General features: G+C 42.8%; 1 protein-coding gene across 1 annotated transcript in view; it reads left to right on the plus strand.

Annotated features, from left to right (window-relative positions):
• The window catches only part of MOV10L1 (Mov10 like RISC complex RNA helicase 1), a 1,168,229-nt gene that overhangs the window by 205,171 nt on the left and 939,456 nt on the right, over positions 1-23,602 (plus strand). Inside the window, exon 6 of the mRNA XM_053719185.1 lies at positions 14,048-14,581. Coding sequence (XP_053575160.1) covers positions 14,048-14,581 — 534 coding nt within the window. The remainder of the gene's footprint in view (positions 1-14,047; positions 14,582-23,602) is intronic.

Genomic DNA, 23,602 nt, shown 5'->3' on the forward strand with positions numbered 1-23,602 from the left:
GATTGGATAAATGTCACTTTTTACTTTGCTATACAGTTCCAGAATGATTACTTAACTTGGCACTCACAAGATAAATATAGACAACTGTGTATGTCTATTGTGGGCTACAACTCACACCATGTACTACTGCTTGGGTAAATGTCACTTCGAGTTCCTAGTATATCCAGTTGCAAAGCACTTATTCAGTTCAAGCGGCCTCCATAAGAGGACAACACTTGGCCAATGGCCCCCAGATACATTGAGCTTGATACCCCTGCTGTAAAAGAATGCAATTATTTAAAGGGACACTAAACACCTGCTGCAAATTCTGCAAACTAACTTCTGCTTTTAATTCATAAATGTACTCTAAATCTAGTAAAAAAGGATTTTTAGGCAGTCTGTGAAGCTTACCCCCAGTATATTCAAGAAGAGTGTTGTCAAACAGAATGGCGATGCTGAGCTCAATGCTGCTATGTATGCTGCCATGTTGTAACGCACGTTGCTCACAGGCACAGCAGTCAGGTGATGTGCATGGCAGATAATTGTATAAATAAAGTTGAGGATTATCAGAATGCTCCCTCACTGTGGTGCTAATTGAGTGCTGTATAAACATCGTATGTGCCTCATATTTATATAAATAAACATTCAGTTTGTCCATTCATTGTTTTATAATCAAAGCAATCAAAACTTTCTGCGTTAGAAATACTTCTGCACTATTGAGTGCACACAGCTAGAGGAATGTTTGTTTTAGCTAAAAGCAGGCTACACCGGGAGGAGTGGGGAAGAGGAAGGAGAGGCATGCTCCGTGTGAAGAAGGCAGGCAGCTGAAAAACTTACATTTTAATTACTAGAAGATTTATGCACTTAGTGCAATAGCAGGCTACACCGGGAGGAGTGGGGAAGAGGAAGGAGGGGCATGCTCCGTGGGGAGAAGGAATGCAGCTGAAAAACTATTTTAATTGCCAGAAGATTTATGCACTTAGTTCAATAGCAGGCTACACCGGGAGGAGTGGGGAAGAGGAAGGAGGGGCATGCTCCGTGGGGAGAAGGCAGGCAGCTGAATTATACCGCTGTATTTACATTTTACTTCAAAAGACAATAAGCCATTTTATGGACTAGACATTAAAAAGATGCTTACACAGTGCATAAATCCTCTAGTAAAATGTAAATACAGCGTTATTCAGCTGCCTTCCTTCTCCCCACGGAGCATGCCCCTCCTTCCTCTTCCCCACTCCTCCCGGTGTAGCCTGCTATTGCACTAAGTGCATAAATCTTCTAGCAATTAAAATGTAAGTTTTTCAGCTGCCTTCCTTTTTCACACGGATCATGCATGCCTCTCCCCCTCCTTCCTCCTCCCGGTGTAGCCTGCTATTAGCTAAAACAAACATTCCTCTAGCTGTGCACTCAATAGTGCAGAAGTATTTCTAATGCAGAAAGTTTTGATTGCTTTGATTTTAAAACAATGAATGGACAAACTGAATGTTTATTTATATAAATATGAGGCACATATGATGTTTATACAGCACTCAATTAGCACCACAGTGAGGGAGCATTCTGAACTTGATTTATACAATTATCTGCCATGCACATCACCTGACTGCTGTTCCCGTGAGCAACGTGCATTACAACATGGCAGCATACATAGCATTACCAAGCACCGGATCAGCAGTCTGATTGAAGATGCTCTTCATGAACTGTTTGGGGTAAACTGAGAATCAAGGATAGGGGTTAATGCTTAGTTTCTCCAACATAGGTGTGTCCGGTCCACGGCGTCATCCTTACTTGTGGGATATTCTCCTCCCCAACAGGAAATGGCAAAGAGCCCAGCAAAGCTGGTCACATGATCCCTCCTAGGCTCCGCCTTCCCCAGTCATTCTCTTTGCCGTTGTACAGGCAACATCTCCACGGAGATGGCTTAGAGTTTTTTAGTGTTTAACTGTAGTTTTTATTATTCAATCAAGAGTTTGTTATTTTAAAATAGTGCTGGTATGTACTATTTACTCTGAAACAGAAAAGAGATGAAGATTTCTGTTTGTAAGAGGAAAATGATTTTAGCAACCGTTACTAAAATCGATGGCTGTTTCCACACAGGACTGTTGAGAGGAATTAACTTCAGTTGGGGGAAACAGTGTGCAGACTTTTGCTGCTTGAGGTATGACACATTTCTAACAAGACGATGTAATCCTGGAAGCTGTCATTTTCCCTATGGGATCCGGTAAGCCATTTTTATTACATAAAGAAAAAAAGGGCTTCACAAGGGCTTTTAAGACTGTAGACATTTTCTGGGCTAAAACGATTGATATATAAGCATATTTTATACTTCATAGCTTTGAGGAATTATTTTATTCTTGGGAATTATGTAAAATAACCGGCAGGCACTGTATTGGACACCTTATTCTCTAGGGGCTTTCCCTAATCATAGGCAGAGCCTCATTTTCGCGCCTCTATTGCGCACTTGTTTTTGGGAAGCATGACATGCAGATGCATGTGTGAGGAGCTCTGATACATAGAAAAGACTTTCTGAAGGCGTCATTTGGTATCGTATTCCCCTTTGGGCTTGGTTGGGTCTCAGCAAAGCAGATACCAGGGACTGTAAAGGGGTTAAATATAAAAACGGCTCCGGTTCCGTTATTTTAAGGGTTAAAGCTTTCAAATTTGGTGTGCAATACTTTTAAGGCTTTAAGACACTGTGGTGAAATTTTGGTGAATTTTGAACAATTCCTTCATACTTTTTCACATTTGCAGTAATAAAGTGTGTTCAGTTTAAAATTTAAAGTGACAGTAACGGTTTTATTTTAAAACGTTTTTTGTACTTTGTTATCAAGTTTATGCCTGTTTAACATGTCTGAACTACCAGATAGACTGTGTTCTGTATGTGGGGAAGCCAAGGTTCCTTCTCATTTAAATAGATGTGATTTATGTGACACAAAATTTAGAGAAAATGATGCCCAAGATGATTCCTCAAGTGAGGGGAGTAAGCATGGTACTGCATCATCCCCTCCTTCGTCTACACCAGTCTTGCCCACACAGGAGGCCCCTAGTACATCTAGTGCGCCAATACTCCTTACTATGCAACAATTAACGGCTGTAATGGATAATTCTATCAAAAACATTTTAGCCAAAATGCCCACTTATCAGCGAAAGCGCGACTGCTCTGTTTTAGAAAATACGGAAGAGCATGAGGACGCTGATGATATTGGTTCTGAAGTGCCCCTACACCAGTCTGAGGGGGCCAGGGAGGTTTTGTCTGAGGGAGAAATTTCAGATTCAGGGAAAATTTCTCAACAAGCTGAACCTGATGTGATTACATTTAAATTTAAATTGGAACATCTCCGCGCCCTGCTTAAGGAGGTGTTATCTACTCTGGATGATTGTGAGAATTTGGTCATTCCAGAGAAATTATGTAAAATGGACAAGTTCCTAGAGGTTCCGGGGCCCCCCGAAGCTTTTCCTATACCCAAGCGGGTGGCGGACATTGTAAATAAAGAATGGAAAAGGCCCGGCATACCTTTCGTCCCTCCCCCTATATTTAAGAAATTGTTTCCTATGGTCGACCCCAGAAAGGACTTATGGCAGACAGTCCCCAAGGTTGAGGGGGCGGTTTCTACTCTAAACAAACGCACCACTATACCCATAGAAGATAGTTGTGCTTTCAAAGATCCTATGGATAAAAAATTAGAGGGTTTGCTTAAAAAGATGTTTGTTCAGCAAGGTTACCTTCTACAACCAATTTCATGCATTGTTCCTGTCACTACAGCAGCGTGTTTCTGGTTCGATGAACTAGAAAAGGCGCTCAATAAAGATTCTTCTTATGAGGAGATTTTGGACAGAATTCATGCTCTCAAATTGGCTAACTCTTTCACCCTAGACGCCACTTTGCAATTGGCTAGATTAGCGGCGAAAAATTCTGGGTTTGCTATTGTGGCGCGCAGAGCGCTTTGGCTAAAATCTTGGTCAGCGGATGCGTCTTCCAAGAACAAATTGCTTAACATTCCTTTCAAGGGGAAAACGCTGTTTGGCCCTGACTTGAAAGAGATTATTTCTGATATCACTGGGGGCAAGGGCCACGCCCTTCCTCAGGATAGGTCTTTCAAGGCCAAAAATAAACCTAATTTTCGTCCCTTTCGCAGAAACGGACCAGCCCCAAGTGCTACGTCCTCTAAGCAAGATGGTAATACTTCTCAAGCCAAGCCAGCCTGGAGGCCAATGCAAGGCTGGAACAAAGGTAAGCAGGCCAAGAAACCTGCCACTGCTACCAAGACAGCATGAGATGTTGGCCCCCGATCCGGGACCGGATCTGGTGGGGGGCAGACTCTCTCTCTTCGCTCAGGCTTGGGCAAGAGATGTTCTGGATCCTTGGGCGCTAGAGATAGTCTCCCAAGGTTATCTTCTGGAATTCAAGGGGCTTCCCCCAAGGGGGAGGTTCCACAGGTCTCAATTGTCTTCAGACCACATAAAAAAACAGGCATTCTTACATTGTGTAGAAGACCTGTTAAAAATGGGAGTGATTCATCCTGTTCCATTAGGAGAACAAGGGATGGGGTTCTACTCCAATCTGTTCGTAGTTCCCAAAAAAGAGGGAACATTCAGACCAATCTTAGATCTCAAGATCCTAAACAAGTTTCTCAAGGTTCCATCGTTCAAAATGGAAACCATTCGAACAATTCTTCCTTCCATCCAGGAAGGTCAATTCATGACCACGGTGGATTTAAAGGATGCGTATCTACATATTCCTATCCACAAGGAACATCATCGGTTCCTAAGGTTCGCATTTCTGGACAAGCATTACCAGTTTGTGGCACTTCCGTTTGGATTAGCCACTGCTCCAAGAATTTTCACAAAGGTACTAGGGTCCCTTCTAGCGGTGCTAAGACCAAGGGGCATTGCAGTAGTACCTTACTTGGACGACATACTGATTCAAGCGTCGTCCCTTCCACAAGCAAAGGCTCACACGGACATTGTCCTGGCCTTTCTCAGATCTCACGGGTGGAAAGTGAACGTAGAAAAAAGTTCTCTATCTCCGTCAACAAGGGTTCCCTTCTTGGGAACAATAATAGACTCCTTAGAAATGAGGATTTTTCTGACAGAGGCCAGAAAATCAAAACTTCTAAACTCTTGTCAAATACTTCATTCTGTTCCTCTTCCTTCCATAGCGCAGTGCATGGAAGTAATAGGTTTGATGGTAGCGGCAATGGACATAGTTCCTTTTGCGCGAATTCATCTAAGACCATTACAACTGTGCATGCTCAGTCAGTGGAATGGGGACTATACAGACTTGTCTCCGACGATACAAGTAGATCAGAGGACCAGAGATTCACTCCGTTGGTGGCTGTCCCTGGACAACCTGTCACAGGGGATGAGCTTCCGCAGACCAGAGTGGGTCATTGTCACGACCGACGCCAGTCTGGTGGGCTGGGGCGCGGTCTGGGGACCCCTGAAAGCTCAGGGTCTTTGGTCTCGGGAAGAATCTCTTCTCCCGATAAATATTCTGGAACTGAGAGCGATATTCAATGCTCTCAAGGCTTGGCCTCAGCTAGCAAAGGCCAAGTTCATACGGTTTCAATCAGACAACATGACGACTGTTGCGTACATCAACCATCAGGGGGGAACAAGGAGTTCACTGGCGATGGAAGAAGTGACCAAAATCATTCAATGGGCGGAGACTCACTCCTGCCACTTGTCTGCAATCCACATCCCAGGAGTGGAAAATTGGGAAGCGGATTTTCTGAGTCGTCAGACATTTCATCCGGGGGAGTGGGAACTCCACCCGGAAATCTTTGCCCAAATTACTCAATTGTGGGGCATTCCAGACATGGATCTGATGGCCTCTCGTCAGAACTTCAAGGTTCCTTGCTACGGGTCCAGATCCAGGGATCCCAAGGCGACTCTAGTAGATGCACTAGTAGCACCTTGGACCTTCAAACTAGCTTATGTATTCCCGCCGTTTCCTCTCATCCCCAGGCTGGTAGCCAGGATCAATCAGGAGAGGGCATCGGTGAACTTGATAGCTCCTGCGTGGCCACGCAGGACTTGGTATGCAGACCTGGTGAATGTCATCGGCCCCACCATGGAAGCTACCTTTGAGACGAGACCTTCTTGTTCAAGGTCCGTTCGAACATCCGAATCTGGTCTCACTCCAACTGACTGCTTGGAGATTGAACGCTTGATCTTATCAAAGCGAGGGTTCTCAGATTCTGTCATTGATACTCTTGTTCAGGCCAGAAAGCCTGTAACTAGAAAAATCTACCACAAAATATGGAAAAAATATATCTGTTGGTGTGAATCTAAAGGATTCCCTTGGGACAAGGTAAAAATTCCTAAGATTCTATCCTTTCTTCAAGAAGGTTTGGAGAAAGGATTATCTGCAAGTTCTTTGAAGGGACAGATTTCTGCCTTGTCTGTGTTACTTCACAAAAAGCTGGCAGCTGTGCCAGATGTTCAAGCCTTTGTTCAGGCTCTGGTTAGAATCAAGCCTGTTTACAAACCTTTGACTCCTCCTTGGAGTCTCAATTTAGTTCTTTCAGTTCTTCAGGGGGTTCCGTTTGAACCCTTACATTCAGTTGATATTAAGTTATTATCTTGGAAAGTTTTGTTTTTGGTTGCAATTTCTTCTGCTAGAAGAGTTTCAGAATTATCTGCTCTGCAGTGTTCTCCTCCTTATCTGGTGTTCCATGCAGATAAGGTGGTTTTGCGTACTAAACCTGGTTTTCTCCCGAAAGTTGTTTCTAACAAAAACATTAACCAGGAGATAGTCGTGCCTTCTTTGTGTCCAATTCCAGTTTCAAAGAAGGAACGTTTGGATGTAGTTCGTGCTCTAAAATTCTATTTAGATGCTACAAAGGATTCAGACAAACATCTTCCTTGTTTGTTGTTTATTCTGGTAAAAGGAGAGGTCAAAAAGCAACTTCTACCTCTCTCTCTTTTTGGCTTAAAAGCATCATCAGATTGGCTTATGAGACTGCCGGACGGCAGCCTCCTGAAAGAATCACAGCTCATTCCACTAGGGCCGTGGCTTCCACATGGGCCTTCAAGAACGAGGCTTCTGTTGATCAGATATGTAAGGCAGCGACTTGGTCTTCACTGCACACTTTTACCAAATTTTACAAATTTGATACTTTTGCTTCTTCTGAGGCTATTTTGGGAGAAAGGTTTTGCAAACCGTGGTGCCTTCCATCTAGGTGACCTGATTTGCTCCCTCCCATCATCCGTGTCCTAAAGCTTTGGTATTGGTTCCCACAAGTAAGGATGACGCCGTGGACCGGACACACCTATGTTGGAGAAAACAGAATTTATGTTTACCTGATAAATTACTTTCTCCAACGGTGTGTCCGGTCCACGGCCCGCCCTGGTTTTTTAATCAGGTCTGATATTTTATTTTCTTTAACTACAGTCACCACGGTATCATATGATTTCTCCTATGCAAATATTCCTCCTTTACGTCGGTCGAATGACTGGGGAAGGCGGAGCCTAGGAGGGATCATGTGACCAGCTTTGCTGGGCTCTTTGCCATTTCCTGTTGGGGAGGAGAATATCCCACAAGTAAGGATGACGCCGTGGACCGGACACACCGTTGGAGAAAGTAATTTATCAGGTAAACATAAATTCTGTTTTTTTATTATTAGCAAGTATAAGTTAGTTCAAACAATTTTTAGAAGGTGTTATAGGTCCCTTTAAAGATTGAGATTATCTCTCTAGAATCTGAAAGAATGGCAAAAAGATATAACAGATACAGGCTGCATGTCGTCAACAGAATGCTCAGATAGTGGCTTATCTTAAACACCTTTAATCACCGCTTTTGTCTTTGTTCTACATTTAGTAACTGAAATTTTGGGAAGCTAAACAAATCTTGGTTGATATATTATGCCGAAAAATGATTTCCAAAATGGATCTGTAAACAAATATACATTCTAATTGATGTTGTTTACATTTTCTTTCTAATGACACGGTGAGTCCACGGATCATCTAATTACTATTGGGAATATCACTCCTGCCCAGCAGGAGGTGGCAAAGAGCACCATAGCAAAGCTGTTAAATATCACCTCCCTTCCCTTCAACCCCAGTCATTCTCTTTGCCTACGTTAAGAGCAAGGAGATGGTAAAATTTAGGTGTCTGGAAGAAGATTGTCCTGTTTTTCTCCTGGGGTGTAGCCGTAGTCCATGTCAGTCTCTTCAGTAGAGCAGTGGTGGCTTTTAAGCAATGGGAACTTGTGGGGTACAATCCTCACTGCGCCTCCCATGTAGTTAATGCTGCCCTAATATTGAAAGCCTGAGTAAGATTACTCAGTCTTTATCTCTTTCTCCACAGGTCCATGTGAGGGAGAAGGCCTCTCAAACCTAGTGAGCTGCCTTGCTGCTGGGCAGAGTTCATTGAGGTAAGTGCTATTTTTATTTTTTCTGGGCTGCATACAGGAAAAAGATGGCACTTTACGGTTTATTTCAATGGGACACTAAATATGGCCTATAGCAAGTTAATGGGCTTATCTAAGGCAGTGGTGCAGGCACTGAGGACGAGGCGATGGGCTCAGTTTAAAGGTGGTGTGTTTTTACTTGCTCCCAGCGTTTTTTTACCTCAGTGGAATCATGCCGACCGGGAGGTTAGTTCTGTTACACCTACAATGGGCGGGGCTAACTGACATTTTATTTTTCGCGCTATTCTCTTCCTGTGTTCTGAAGTGGAGAGATTTTACTGCGGTTCCAGTCTTGTGTCCTACGCTCGACGGACCTTGGGTGCAACACTTCGGTTTGAGCCCGGAATCCATCTGTTAGCTTTTGGCTCCGGTTTACCAGCAGGGCAGGTAGGCACCTCAGCAAGAACTAAACTGAGGTGTAGAGGCTGTCTGGGGTGATTGTTAAAAATGTTTTCTACCAACATATTTAAAGGGACAGTAACGTTTTTTTTTTTTTTTTTGTGCGTGTGTATGTGAACTTTTGATTAAAAATTAAGTACTTTTATTTTTAATTCTGGGTAAAGATGGACCAGGAGGCTTTTCAAAATGTTACATGCACTTTTGTTTTGATGCTAATGTTGAACCACCAATCCCTTTCTGTTCCTCATGTATTGTGAGAAACATTAAATTACAATGATAGACTTTTTGATTCTGAGCCAACATTGTCTAGGACGGATGCTGTTCAGCAGTCTACTGACAATGTTCAAGATATGCCACAGCTTTCTCCTCGTGTCTCAGAATTTATTGTCCACACATGCAGTGCCCTGCGTTTCCTCTCTGGCTCCGCCTAGAGTTACGTTGCAAGACATCGCTACCCTCATGCGGTATCGGATGTCTGATTTTCCCATGCTGCAGGGAAAGCGCAAGAGGAAATGTAGAGTCAGTGAGTAAGGTGTCTGACGCAGTAGTGGCTATTCTGAATGTTCCCTCCCAGATGTCGGAGGAAGAGGATACTTCGGTAGCATCTGAGGTTGAAATCTCAGATTCAGACAGTGTAATTCCTTCTTCTGATGCTGAAGTCATATCTTTCAGGTTTAAGCTAGAACACCTCCGTTTGTTACTCAAGGAGGTTTTGGCTACCTTGGACGACTCCGAAACCACGACTGTTGTTAATCCTAAGAAGTCTAGCAAGTTAAACCAAGTATTTTGATGTACCTTCTATGATAGAAGTTTTCCCTGTACCAGATCGGGCTTCAGAGATTATTGCCAGGGAATGGGAGAGACCGGGTATACCTTTTTCTCCATCCCCCCTTTTTTTTTTTTTATAAAGATGTTTCCTATTGCTGACTCTATCAAGGAGTCTTGGCAGGTTGTCCCCAAGGTGAAAGGGGCAATTTCCACCCTAGCTAAGAGAACCACTATTCCCATAGAGGATAGTTGTTCCTTTAAGGATCCTATGGATACGAAGTTGGAGGGATTACTCAAAAAGATGTATGTTCACCAGGGTTTACAATGTCAACCTGCGGTGTGAATCGCTAACGTCACTAGTGCGGCAGCATACTGGTTTGATGCGTTGTCTGATTCTATTCAGACAGACACTCCCCTTGACGAGATCCAGGATAGGATCAAGGCTCTTAAAGGGACAGTCTACACCAGAATTTTTATTGTTTTAAAACATAGATAATCCCTTTATTACCCATCCCCCAGTTTTGCATAACCAACACAGTTATAATAATATAGTTTTAACCTCTGTGATTATCTTGTATCTAATCCTCTGCAAACTGCCCCTTTTTTCAGTTCTTTTGACAGACTTGCAGTCTAGCCAATCAGTGCCTGCTCCCAGATAACTTCATGTGCACGAGCACAGTGTTATCTATATGAAATACGTAAACTAACACCCTCTAGTGGTGAAAAACTGTTAAAATGCAATCTGAAAAGAGGTGGGCTTCAAGGTCTAAGAAATTAGCATATGAACCTCCTAGGTTAAGCTTTCAACTAAGAATACCAAGAGAACAAAGCAAAATTGGTGATAAAAGTAAATTGGAAAATTGTTTAAAATTACATGCTCTATCTGAATCATGAAAGTTTATTTTGGCCTAGACTGTCCCTTTAAGTTGTCCAATTCCTTTATTACAGATGCTTCTCTACAGGTTATTAAGATGGCAGGAAACATTTCTGGGTTTGCTGTACTGGCCCGCAGAGCCTTATGGTTGAAATCCTGGTCTGTGGATGTTTCGTCTAAGCTTTTGGCGATTCCCTGCAAGGGTAAGACCTTGTTTGGGCCGGGCTTGGCTGAAATTATTTCCGACTTTACGGGAGGGAAGGGTAATTTCCTCCCTCAGGATAAGAGGAATAAGCAGAAGGGACATCAGAGTAATTTTCGTTCATTTCGAAATTTCAAGGGTAAGCCTTCCTCTCAAAAACAGGAACAGTCTAAACCTTCCTGGAAGTCCAACCAGTCATGGAACAAGGGAAAGCAATCCAAAAAGCCCACTACTGACTCAAAGTCAGCATGAAGGATCTGCCTCCGATCCGGGACCGGATCTTGTGGGGGGTTGAGTTTCTTTCTTCGCTCAGGCTTGGGTTTGAGATGTTCAGGATCCCTGGGCGGTGGACATCGTGTCCCAGGCAATACAAGCTAGAGTTCAAGATCTTTCCTCCTCAAGATTATCTGCAGACCAGATAAAGAGAGGCGTTCTTACACTGTTTTCGGGACCTTTCCGACCTTAGAGTGATAGTTCCTGTTCCAAGGCAGGAACATGGTCGGGGATTTTACTCCAATCTTTTCGTGGTTCCCAAAAAAGAGGGAACCTTCAGACCAATTCTAGATCTGAAAAGTCTAAACAAGTTCCTCAAAGTACTGTCCTTCAATATGGAAACTATTCGTTCCATTCTTCCCTTGGTTCAAGAGGGTCAATTCATGACAACAGTAGATTTAAAGGATGCGTACCTGCATGTTCCCATCCACAGGAATCATCACAAGTTTGAGGTTTGCTTTTCTAGACAAACACTTCGTTTGTGGCTCTTCCATTCGGCCTTGCCACAGCTCCCAGAATTTTTTCAAAAGTCCTGGGATCCCTGTTGGCGGTGCTCCAGTTACGGGGCATTTTTAGTGGCGCCTTCTCTGGACGACATTCTGGTTCAGTCGCCATCCTTTCAACAAGCGAACTACCACAGGGAGATGTTGTTATCCTTCCTACGCTCTAACGGATGGAATGTGAATCTGGGAAAGAGTTCCTTAATTCCAGCTACAAGGGTAGTTTTCGTGGGAACCATAATTTCCCTATCGATGAAAATATTTCTGACAAAGGTCAGAAAATTAAGGATCTTCGATTCTTGTCTGGTGCTTCAGTCCTCTCCTCGGCCATCAGTGGCTCAATGTATGGAGGTAATCGGCCTGATGGTAGCTGCCATGGATATCATTCCGTTTGCCCGTTTCCACCTCAGACCCCTGCAGCTATGCATGCTCAGACAATGGAACGGGGATTATGCTGACTTGTCTCTGCAAATTCTTCTGGATCAGGCGACAAGAGACTTTCTTCCTTGGTGGTTGTCTCAGGATCATCTCTTCCAAGGAACCTGCTTTCGCAGACCCACCTGGGTGATTGTGACAAAGGACGCCATCCTGCTGGGATGGGGAGCAGTCTGGGGCTCACTAAAGGCTCAGGGGACATGGACTCGGGAGGAGTATGTTCTCCCCATAAACATTCTAGAGCTGAGGGCAATCTTCAATGCTCTTCTGGTGTGGCCTCAGCTTCACCCCGGTTTATCAGGTTCCAGTCGGACAACATAACTTCAGTGGCTTACATCAACCATCAGGGAAGAACTCTGAGTTCCTTGGCCATGACAGAGGTAGCCAAGATTATCCAGTGGGCAGAGACCCACAACTGCTGTCTATCTGCGATCCACATTCCAGGAGTGGACAATTGGGAAGCGGATTTTCTGAGCAGGCAGACTTTTCACCCTGGGGAGTGGGAACTCCATCCTGAGGTGTTTACCAACTTGATTCTCAAATGGGGACAGACAGAGCTGGATCTCATGGCATCTTAATGCCAAGCTCCCGAGGTACGGTTCGAGGTTGAGGGATCCTCAGGCTGTACTGATAGATGCTCTGGAGGTCCCTTGGAATTTCAGTCTAGCATATCTATTTCCTCTGTTTGCTCTCCTTCCTCGAGTCATTGCTTAAATCAAACAGGAGAGGGCGTCAGTGATCTTCATTGCACCAGCGTGGCCTCGCAGGATCTGGTATGCAGACCTAGTGGAGATGTCATCTCTTCCACCTTGGAGACTTCCATTGAGGAACTTTCTGCATTGCAGTGTGATTCCCCTTATCTTATTTTTTATTCTGATAAGGTAGTTCTACATACTAAGTTGGGGTTCCTTCCTAAGGTGGTTTCATATAGGAACATTAATCAAGAGATCGTGGGTCTTTCTTTGTGCCCTAACCCTTTTTCTCATAAGGAGCGTCTGCTGAACTACCTAGATGTGGTGCGTGCGTTTAAATACTACTTACAGGCAACTAAGGAATTTCTTCTGTGCTTTTTGTTGTGTTCTCTGGGAAACGTAAGGGTCAGAAAGCTACGGCTACTTCTCTTTCTTTGTGGCTGAAGAATATAATCCTGAGAGAGTCACGGCTTATTCTACGAGGGCTGTTTCTTCTTCCTGGGCATTCAAAAATGAAGCTTCTGTGGAACAGATTTGCAAGGCTGCAACTTGGTGTCCTCTACATACTTTTTCCAAATTCTATAAGTTTGATACTTTTGCCTCGGCTAAGGCTTCTTTTGGGAGAAAGGTTCTTCAAGCAGTGGTGCCTTCCGTTTTAGGTTCCCTGTCTTGTCCCTCCCTTATATGTGTCCTCTAGCTTGGGTATTGATTCCCAATAGTAATTAGATGATCCGTGGACTCACTGTGTCATTAGAAAGAAAAGAAAATTTATGCTTACCTGATAAATTTCTTTCTTTCTTGACACGGTGAGTCCACAGCCAGCCCTCTTTTATCAGACATTTTTTTTCGTGTTATAAACCTCAGGCACCTCTGCACCTTATTTCCTTTCTCTCCTTTTACTTTGGTCGAATAACTTGGGTTGGAGGGAAGGGAAGTGATATTTAACAGCTTTGCTGTGGTGCTCTTTGCCGCCTTCTGCTGGGCAGGAGTGATATTCCCAATAGTAATTAGATGATCTGTGGACTCACCGAGTCAAGAAATAAATAAATTCATCAGGTACGCATACATTTTTGTTTTTTATAATTACATTTTTATCTGAAAAATAAATATTTAAATGAAATATTTAAGTTTTCATTCTGGTAAAATAACCATCCAATCAAGAAAGATTTACATAGATGAAATGTACAGGATGTCCTTACTTTGGACTAGATTACAAGTGGAGCGCAAATTTATTGTGCTCCCGCAAACTGGAAAATGTGCCCGTTTGAGGACACGTAATAAATAACCAGCCATTACAAGTGCTTATAAATTAACCAGAGATCAGATGTCTGTTTAATTGTTTGCTTGACTATGCATAATTAACTCAAATACCTGATCCTGGCCGTATGCCAGTACTGATATAGGTCTAATATGAATATAAAAAAATTTGATTTTATTTTTTTTCTCTCTCCATGTAATGTAAGTATTTGGAGCAACTTTTCATCAGCATGCCATATATATTTTATGTTTAATTTCAGGAATAAAGGACAAGAAACTCATTCTTTGATTGCATGTAAGCTGGCAGGTTGGGAAAAAGGAAATATATTCAAGTTTATAATGAGAGAATTAAAATCAGACTCTCTTGATAGTTCATCACCAGCATCTGTTTCTTCATTGTTGCCAGTACTAGGAGCATGCAGTAATATAAACAATCATTTGGAAGATCAAGCTGATGTATATGAAGCAGTGAGGCCTGGTCTAAGGCTGACTAATGGATTAAGATCAACAATGTGCCATGTACACCCATTGTTACTAGCAAACTATCCTAAAAGTGTAATTGGTGCAACTACTGCTCTAACTTATGGTGTATACAAACATAGGCTTTTAGAGGAAGTTCCAGGAATGAACAAACTGACTGTAAATGAAGAATCTTTAAAGGCTGGAACACTTACCAATGGAAGTAGTAACCAGGCAACCGACATTATGAAAATACAGCCCAGTATTGGCATTAGTGAGTCAATGGTGATTACTCCAGGACAGAAGACTTTCATAACAATAAATTGTGAAGCAATGTAAGTTTTTGACTTGTTTAAGCGTGTAACCAAGAGTTTTGAGGCTGTTTATTAAAATAAGCAAATTAAAAAAATAAAGATTTCTCCAACATAGGTGTGTCCGGTCCACGGCGTCATCCTTACTTGTGGGATATTCTCTTCCCCAACAGGAAATGGCAAAGAGCCCAGCAAAGCTGGTCACATGATCCCTCCTAGGCTCCGCCTACCCCAGTCATTCTCTTTGCCGTTGTACAGGCAACATCTCCACGGAGATGGCTTAGAGTTTTTTAGTGTTTAACTGTAGTTTTTATTATTCAATCAAGAGTTTGTTATTTTAAAATAGTGCTGGTATGTACTATTTACTCAGAAACAGAAAAGAGATGAAGATTTCTGTTTGTATGAGGAAAATGATTTTAGCACCGTAACTAAAATCCATGGCTGTTCCACACAGGACTGTTGAGAGCAATTAACTTCAGTTGGGGGAACAGTGTGCAGTCTCTTACTGCTTGAGGTATGACACATTCTAACAAGACGATGTAATGCTGGAAGCTGTCATTTTCCCTATGGGATCCGGTAAGCCATGTTTATTAAGATAGTAAATAAGGGCTTCACAAGGGCTTATTAAGACTGTAGACTTTTTCTGGGCTAAATCGATTCATTATTAACACATATTTAGCCTTGAGGAATCATTTATTCTGGGTATTTTGATATGATTATATCGGCAGGCACTGTTTTAGACACCTTATTCTTTAGGGGTTTTCCCTAATCATAGTCAGAGCCTCATTTTCGCGCCGGTATGGCGCACTTGTTTTTGAGGACAGCATGGCATGCAGCTGCATGTGTGTGGAGCTCTGATACATAGAAAAGTCTTTCTGAAGGCATCATTTGGTATCGTATTCCCCTTTGGGCTTGGTTGGGTCTCAGCAAAGCAGATTCCAGGGACTGTAAAGGGGTTAAATATAAAAACGGCTCCGGTTCCGTTATTTTAAGGGTTAAAGCTTCCAAATTTGGTGTGCAATACTTTTAAGGCTTTTGGTGAAATTTTGGTGAATTTTGAACAATTCCTTCATACTTTTTCGCAATTGCAGTAATAAAGTGTGTTTAGTTTAAAATTTAAAGTGACAGTAACGGTTTTATTTTAAAACGTTTTTTGTGCTTTGTTATCAAGTTTATGCCTGTTTAACATGTCTGAACTACCAGATAGATTGTGTTCTGACTGTGGGGAAACCAAGGTTCCTTCTCATTTAACTATATGTATTTTATGTCATAAAAAAATTTAGTAAAAATGATGCCCAAGATGATTCCTCAAGTGAGGGGAGTAAGCATGGTACTGCATCATCCCCTCCTTCGTCTACATCAGTCTTGCCCATACAGGAGGCCCCTAGTACATCTAGTGCGCCAATACTCCTTACTATGCAACATTTAACGGCTGTAATGGATAATTCTATCAAAAACATTTTAGCCAATATGCCCACTTATCAGCGAAAGCGCGACTGCTCTGTTTTAGAAAATTCTGTAGAGCATGAGAACGCTGATGATATGGTTTTTGAAGGGCCCCTACACCAGTCTGAGGGGGCCAGGGAGGTTTTGTCTGAGGGAGAAATTTCAGATTCAGGAAACATTTCTCAACAAGCTGAACCTGATGTGATTACTTTTAAATTTAAGTTGGAACATCTCCGCGCTCTGCTTAAGGAGGTGTTATCCAATTTGGATGATTGTGATTATCTGGTCATTCCAGAACCATTATGTAAAATGGAAAAGTTCTTAGTGGCCCCTGGGCCCCCCGAAGCTTTTCCTATATCCAAGCGGGTGGCGTACATTGTTAGTAAAGAATGGGACAGGCCCGGTATACCTTTAGTACCTCCCCCCATATTTAAAAAATTGTTTTCCTATAGTCGACCCCAGAAAGGACTGACGGCAGACAGTCCCCAAGGTCGAGGGGGCGGTTTCTACTCTACACAAGCGCACCACTATACCATAGAAGATAGTTGTGCTTTCCAAGATCCTATGGATAAAAAATTAGAGGGTCTGCTAAAAAAGATGTTTGTTCAGCAAGGTTCCCTTCTACAACCAATTGCATGCATTGTCCCTGTCACTGCAGCCGCGTGTTTCTAGTTTGATGAGCTAGGAAAGGCGATTATTAGTAATTCTTCTTCTTATGAGGAGATTATGGACAGAATTCGTGCTCTTAAATTGGCTAATTCTTTCACCCTAGACGCCACCTTGCAATTGGCTAGGTTAGCGGCGAAAAAATTCTGGGTTTGCTATTGTGGCGCAGAGCGCTTTGGTTAAAATCTTGGGCAGCGGATGCGTCTTCCAAGAACAATTGCTTGACATTCCTTTCAAGGGGAAAACACTCTTTGGCCCTGACTTGAAAGAGATTATCTCTGATATCACTGGGGGCAAGGGCCACGCCCTTCCTCAGGATAGGTCTTTTCAACCTAAGTTTCGTCCCTTTCGCAGAAACGGATCAGCCCCAAGGGCTACGTCCTCTAAGCAGGAAGGTAATACTTCTCAAGCCAATCCAGCCTGGAGACCTATGCAAGGCTGGAACAAAGGAAAGCAGGCCAGGAAACCTGCCACTGCTACCAAGACAGCATGAAATGCGGGCCCCCGATCCGGGACCGGATCTGGTGGGGGGCAGACTCTCTCTCTTCGCTCAGGCTTGGGCAAGAGATGTTCTGGATCCTTGGGCGCTAGAAATAGTCTCCCAAGGTTATTCTCTGGAGTTCAAGGGGCTTCCTCCAAGGGGGAGGTTCCACAGGTCTCAGTTGTCTTCAGACCACATAAGAAGACAGGCATTCTTACATTGGGTAGAAGACCTGCTAAAAATGGGAGTGATTCATCCTGTTCCATTAGGAGAACAAGGGATGGGGTTCTACTCCAATCTGTTCATAGTTCCCAAAAAAGAGGGAACGTTCAGACCAATCTTAGATCTCAAGATCTTGAACAAGTTTCTCAAGGTTCCATCGTTCAAGATGGAAACCATTCGAACACTTCTTCCTTCCATCCAGGAAGGTCAATTCATGACCAAGGTGGATTTCAAGGATGCGTATCTACATATTCCTATCCACAAGGAACATCATCGGTTCCTAAGGTTGCATTCCTGGACAAGCATTTCCAGTTCGTGGCGTTTTCTTTCGGATTAGCCACTGCTCCTAGGATTTTCTCATAGGTACTAGGGTCCCTTCTGGCGGTGCTAAGACCAAGGGGCATTGCTGTAGTACCTTACTTGGACGACATTCTGATTCGAGCGTCGTCCCTTCCTCAAGTAAAGGCTCACACGGACATTGTCCTGGCCTTTCTCCGATCTCACGGATGGAAAGTGAACGTGGAAAAGAGTTCTCTATCTCCGTCAACGAGGGTTCCCTTCTTGGGAACTATAATAGACTCCTTAGAAATGAGGATTTTTCTGACAGAAGCCAGAAAAACAAAACTTCTAGACTCTTGTCGGATACTTCATTCCGTTCCTCTTCCTTCCATAGCGCAGTGCATGGAAGTGATAGGTTTGATGGTAGCGGCAATGGACATAGTTCCTTTTGTGCGCATTCATCTAAGACCATTACAATTGTTCATGCTCAGTCAGTGGAATGGGGACTATTCAGACTTGTCTCCGAAGATACAAGTAAATCAGAGGACCAGAGACTCATTCCGTTGGTGGCTGTCCCTGGACAACCTGTCACAAGGGATGACCTTCCGCAGACCAGAGTGGGTCATTGTCACGACCGACGCCAGTCTGATGGGCTGGGGCGCGGTCTGGGGATCCCTGAAAGCTCAGGGTCTTTGGTCTCGGGTAGAATCTCTTCTACCGATAAATATTCTGGAACTGAGAGCGATATTCAATGCTCTCAAAGCTTGGCCTCAGCTAGCGAGGGCCAAGTTCATACATCATCCATCAGGGGGGAACAAGGAGTTCCCTAGCGATGGAAGAAGTGACCAAAATCATTCTATGGGCGGAGTCTCACTCCTGCCACCTGTCTGCTATCCACATCCCAGGAGTGGAAAATTGGGAAGCGGATTTTCTGAGTCGTCAGACATTGCATCCGGGGGAGTGGGAACTCCATCCGGAAATCTTTGCCCAAGTCACTCAACCGTGGGGCATTCCAGACATGGATCTGATGGCCTCTCGTCAGAACTTCAGAGTTCCTTACTACGGGTACAGATCCAGGGATCCCAAGGCGGCTCTAGTGGATGCACTAGTAGCACCTTGGACCTTCAAACTAGCTTATGTGTTCCCGCCGTTTCCTCTCATCCCCAGGCTGGTAGCCAGGATCAATCAGGAGAGGGCGTCGGTGATTTTGATAGCTCCTGCGTGGCCACGCAGGACTTGGTATGCAGATCTGGTGAATATGTCATCGGCTCCACCATGGAAGCTACCTTTGAGACGAGACCTTCTTGTTCTAGGTCCGTTCGACCCACTCCAGCTGACTGCTTGGAGATTGAACGCTTGATCTTATCAAAGCGAGGGTTCTCAGATTCTGTTATTAATACTCTTGTTCAGGCCTGAAAGCCTGTAACCAGAAAAATTACCACATAATTTGGTATATCTGTTGGTGTGAATCTGCAGGATTCCCTTGGGACAAGGTTAAGAGTCTATCCTTCCTTCGAGAAGGATTGGAAAAAGGATTATCTGCAAGTTCCTTGATGGGACAGATTTCTGCCTTGTCTGTGTTACTTCACAAAAAGCTGGCAGCTGTGCCAGATGTTCTAGCCTTTGTTCAGGCTCTGGTTAGAATCAAGCCTGTTTACAAAATTTTGACTCCTCCTTGGAGTCTCAACCTAGTTCTTTCAGTTCTTCAGGGGGTTCCGTTTGAACCCTTACATTCCGTTGATATTAAGTTATTATCTTGGAAAGTTTTGTTTTTGGTTGCAATTTCTTCTGCTAGAAGAGTTTCAGAATTATCTGCTCTGCAGTGTTCTTCTCCTTATCTGGTGTTCCATGCAGATAAGGTGGTTTTGCGTACTAAACCTGGTTTTCTTCCAAAAGTTGTTTCTAACAAAAACATTAACCAGGAGATAGTTGTGCCTTCTTTGTGTCCTAATCCAGTTTCAAAGAAGGAACGTTTGTTGCACAACTTGGATGTAGTTCGTGCTCTCAAATTTTACTTAGCAGCTACTAAGGATTTCAGACAAACTTCGTCTTTGTTTGTTGTTTATTCTGGTAAACGGAGAGGTCAAAAAGCAACTTCTACCTCTCTCTCCTTCTGGATTAAAAGCATTATCCGATTGGCTTATGAGACTGCCGGACGGCAGCCTCCTGAAAGAATCACAGCTCACTCCACTAAGGCTGTGGCTTCCACATGGGCCTTCAAGAACGAGGCTTCTGTTGATCAGATATGTAAGGCAGCGACTTGGTCTTCACTGCACACTTTTTCTAAATTTTACAACTTTGATACTTTTGCTTCTTCTGAGGCTATTTTTGGGAGAAAGGTTTTGCAAGCCGTGGTGCCTTCCATTTAGGTGACCTGATTTGCTCCCTCCCTTCATCCGTGTCCTAAAGCTTTGGTATTGGTTCCCACAAGTAAGGATGACGCCGTGGACCGGACACACCTATGTTGGAGAAAACAGAATTTATGTTTACCTGATAAATTACTTTCTCCAACGGTGTGTCCGGTCCACGGCCCGCCCTGGTTTTTTTAATCAGGTCTGATAATTTATTTTCTTTAACTACAGTCACCACGGTAACATATGGTTTCTCCTATGCAAATATTCCTCCTTAACGTCGGTCGAATGACTGGGGTAGGCGGAGCCTAGGAGGGATCATGTGACCAGCTTTGCTGGGCTCTTTGCCATTTCCTGTTGGGGAAGAGAATATCCCACAAGTAAGGATGACGCCGTGGACCGGACACACCGTTGGAGAAAGTAATTTATCAGGTAAACATAAATTCTGTTTTCTCCAACATTGGTGTGTTCGGTCCACGGCGTCATCCTTACTTGTGGGAATATCTCTTCCCCAACAGGAAATGGCAAAGAGTCCCAGCAAAGCTGGCCATATAGTCCCTCCTAGGCTCCGCCCACCCCAGTCATTCTCTTTGCCGTTGCACAGGCAACATCTCCACGGAGATGGTTAAGAGTATGTGGTGTTTAGTTGTAGTTTTTTTATTCTACTATCGAGAGTTTGTTATTTTAAAATAGTGCTGGTATGTACTATTTACTCTGAAACAGAAAAAGATGAAGAATTCTGTTTGTGAGAGGAAGATGATTTTAGCAGACAGTAACTAAAATCGTTTGCTGTTTCCACATAGGACTGTTGAGATGAAGTAACTTCAGTTGGGGGAAACAGTTAGCAGACTTTTCTGCTTAAGGTATGACTAGCCATATTTCTAACAAGACTGTGTAATGCTGGAAGGTTGTCATTTCCCCTCATGGGGACCGGTAAGCCATTTTCTTAGTCTCAAACAGAATAAAGGGCTTAATATGGGCTATAAAAACTGGTAGACACTTTTATGGGCAAAATCGATTGCTTTATTTGGGCATTTTATACATGTTTATGCTGGTAATTCACACTTATAAACTTGGGGAACGTTTTTTTAACGTCAGGCACTGTGTTAGACACCTTTTCCAGTCAGGAAGGGCCTTCCCAGTTGTAGGCTGAGCCTCATTTTCGCGCCATTACTGCGCAGTTACTTTTGAGAGAAAAACATGCAGATGCATGTGTGAGGATCTGAAAGTAGTTGGAAAAGTTCCTAGAAGGCTTCATTTGGTATCGTATTCCCCCCTGGGTTTGGTAAAGTCGCAGCAAAGGCTGTAGCTGGGACTGTAGAGGGGTTAAAACTGTAACCAGCTTCGTTATTTTAAGGGTTAAAGCTCTGAAAATTGGTGTGCAATACTTTGAATGCTTTAAGACACTGTGGTGAAAATTTGGTAAATTTTGAACAATTCCTTCATATTTTTTCACATATTCAGTAATAAAGTGTGCTCTGTTTAAAATTTAAAGAGACAGTAACGGTTTTGTTTTAAAACGGTTTTTGTGCTTTATTGACAAGTTTAAGCCTGTTTAACATGTCTGTACCTTCAGATAAGCTATGTTCTATATGTATGAAAGTCAATGTGTCTCCCCCTTCAAAATTGTGTGATAATTGTGCCATAGCGTCCAAACAAAGAAAGGACAGTACTGCCACAGATAATGAAGTTGCCCAAGATGATTCATCAGATGAAGGGAGTAGACATGGTTCTACATCATCTCCTTCTGTGTCTATACCAGTTTTGCCCACGCAGGAGGCCCCTAGTACTTCTAGCGCGCCAATGCTTATTACTATGCAACAATTGACAGCAGTAATGGATAACTCCATAGCAAATTTTTTTTTTTTTTTTATTTCAAAAGAGCTTTATTTTAGTAAACAGTACATACACGGCATAAATGAAATGAGCGCTCAGTACACCAAAGCTATTACAGTAAAATGCTTCATCACAATAGTCCATTGTATAAGCTGTATAAAGTTGTGAGGTATGCTTATGAGCATTAATTTCAGCACTTGAAGACACCTATTAAATTCAGTGTATGTCTTAATTGATCCCAATTTTCTAACTATGTAGACCACTCTTGGGTCTGTAACAGATACAAACATGAACAATATTGGGAATATATAGCTGTGGGGTGGGGGGGGGGGGAACTAGGGGTAAGGAAAACAATTTAAATTTAACATTTTTAGGATAGCAAGTTGGTCCCAATTTTCTAACTTTATAGACCACTCCTGGGTCTGTGGCAGATACTCATATGAACAGTATTGGGGATCTGTATGGGTGAGGGAGGGAGTTAAGGGCAAGGAAAACAAACATTTCAAGTACAGCAGTTTAAGTAGAGTGAGTAACTATACCTAATCAAAAAGTTCTTATTAAGCAGTATTCAATTATGACTATCTTGCTGGCAGAAGTATGCTTAGATGGGTGGTTGTGAAGTTAGGGAGCATTAGCTACAAAATTTGAGCGGAGCTTAGGAGTTATATAAGGACACACTTTTTGCATTTGTTTGGGGTAAACTTTTAAATGACATAACCAACCAAGACATCTAAAAAGCTCCTCTTTATATATATATATATATATATATATATATATATATATATATATATATATATATATATATATATATATATATATATATATATATATATATATATATATATATATATATCTATCTATCCTGGGGTAAGTCTTGGTCATCTATTGGTGTAAATGGGGAGGAGTGTGCAATATGTATCTTAAAGGAAAGATTTGAGGGGAATAGGGGTGAAATAGTAGTGGGTTAGGTCTGTAAGAACATGGCACCGATTGCAACTTTGTTTTCAAAGTATGTTATTTTCTCTCTTTTGGTCCTGGACGCTGACTACAACAAAAGGGTTTGTATGACCTATGCCATTGTGCCTTTTTAGTCTATGAATATACGGCTACTCAGATACTAGCCCATTAGATGTGTGACATTGCCCCAAGAGCCCCTACATAGCGATGTGGTCTAATTGGGGCAGTATATCTGTGCATGTGATAAATCATATCTTAAATCCTATACCACCAAACATACACACCTTATGAAATATTTACACAAAAATAATCTTAATACGTTTCTAAAACATGCAATACAACATCTCCATCTCAGTTTTATTAACGTCCATTTAATATGGCTGTAGGTGATAGTGATTGCTATCAGTCCCCAGGGTTTTGCTGGCTTACTCTAGACATTTTATAGACCAACAGGCTTCTTGGTGGTGATATTTAAGCTTCCCCAATCAAGAGGAGGAAGAAATGAGGATAATTGAGCAGCGTGTCTTTCACTTAAGTGTAAACATCAAACATTTCAACAACTCATGTTATAATAAAGTAGTCAATGCTATTATGGGGTTACCAGAGTCCATTTTATGTATCGGTGGCTGAAGGAATCCGTTGCACTGAAGGGCTAGACCAGCCCCGTGCTGTCTGTGAGGGGTATACGTGGGCTACCCCACTCCTATCTTTGGGATATGGTCGCCGCTGCGTGAGCTGAAAATGCTTTGCCAGGAGCTGAATTGGGATATGGTCGTGGTTCTCCTCGCCGTCTCACCTAGCAGCTGC

This window comes from Bombina bombina, chromosome 6, assembly GCF_027579735.1.
Source record: "Bombina bombina isolate aBomBom1 chromosome 6, aBomBom1.pri, whole genome shotgun sequence".
NCBI classification, from domain to species: Eukaryota; Metazoa; Chordata; class Amphibia; order Anura; family Bombinatoridae; genus Bombina; species Bombina bombina.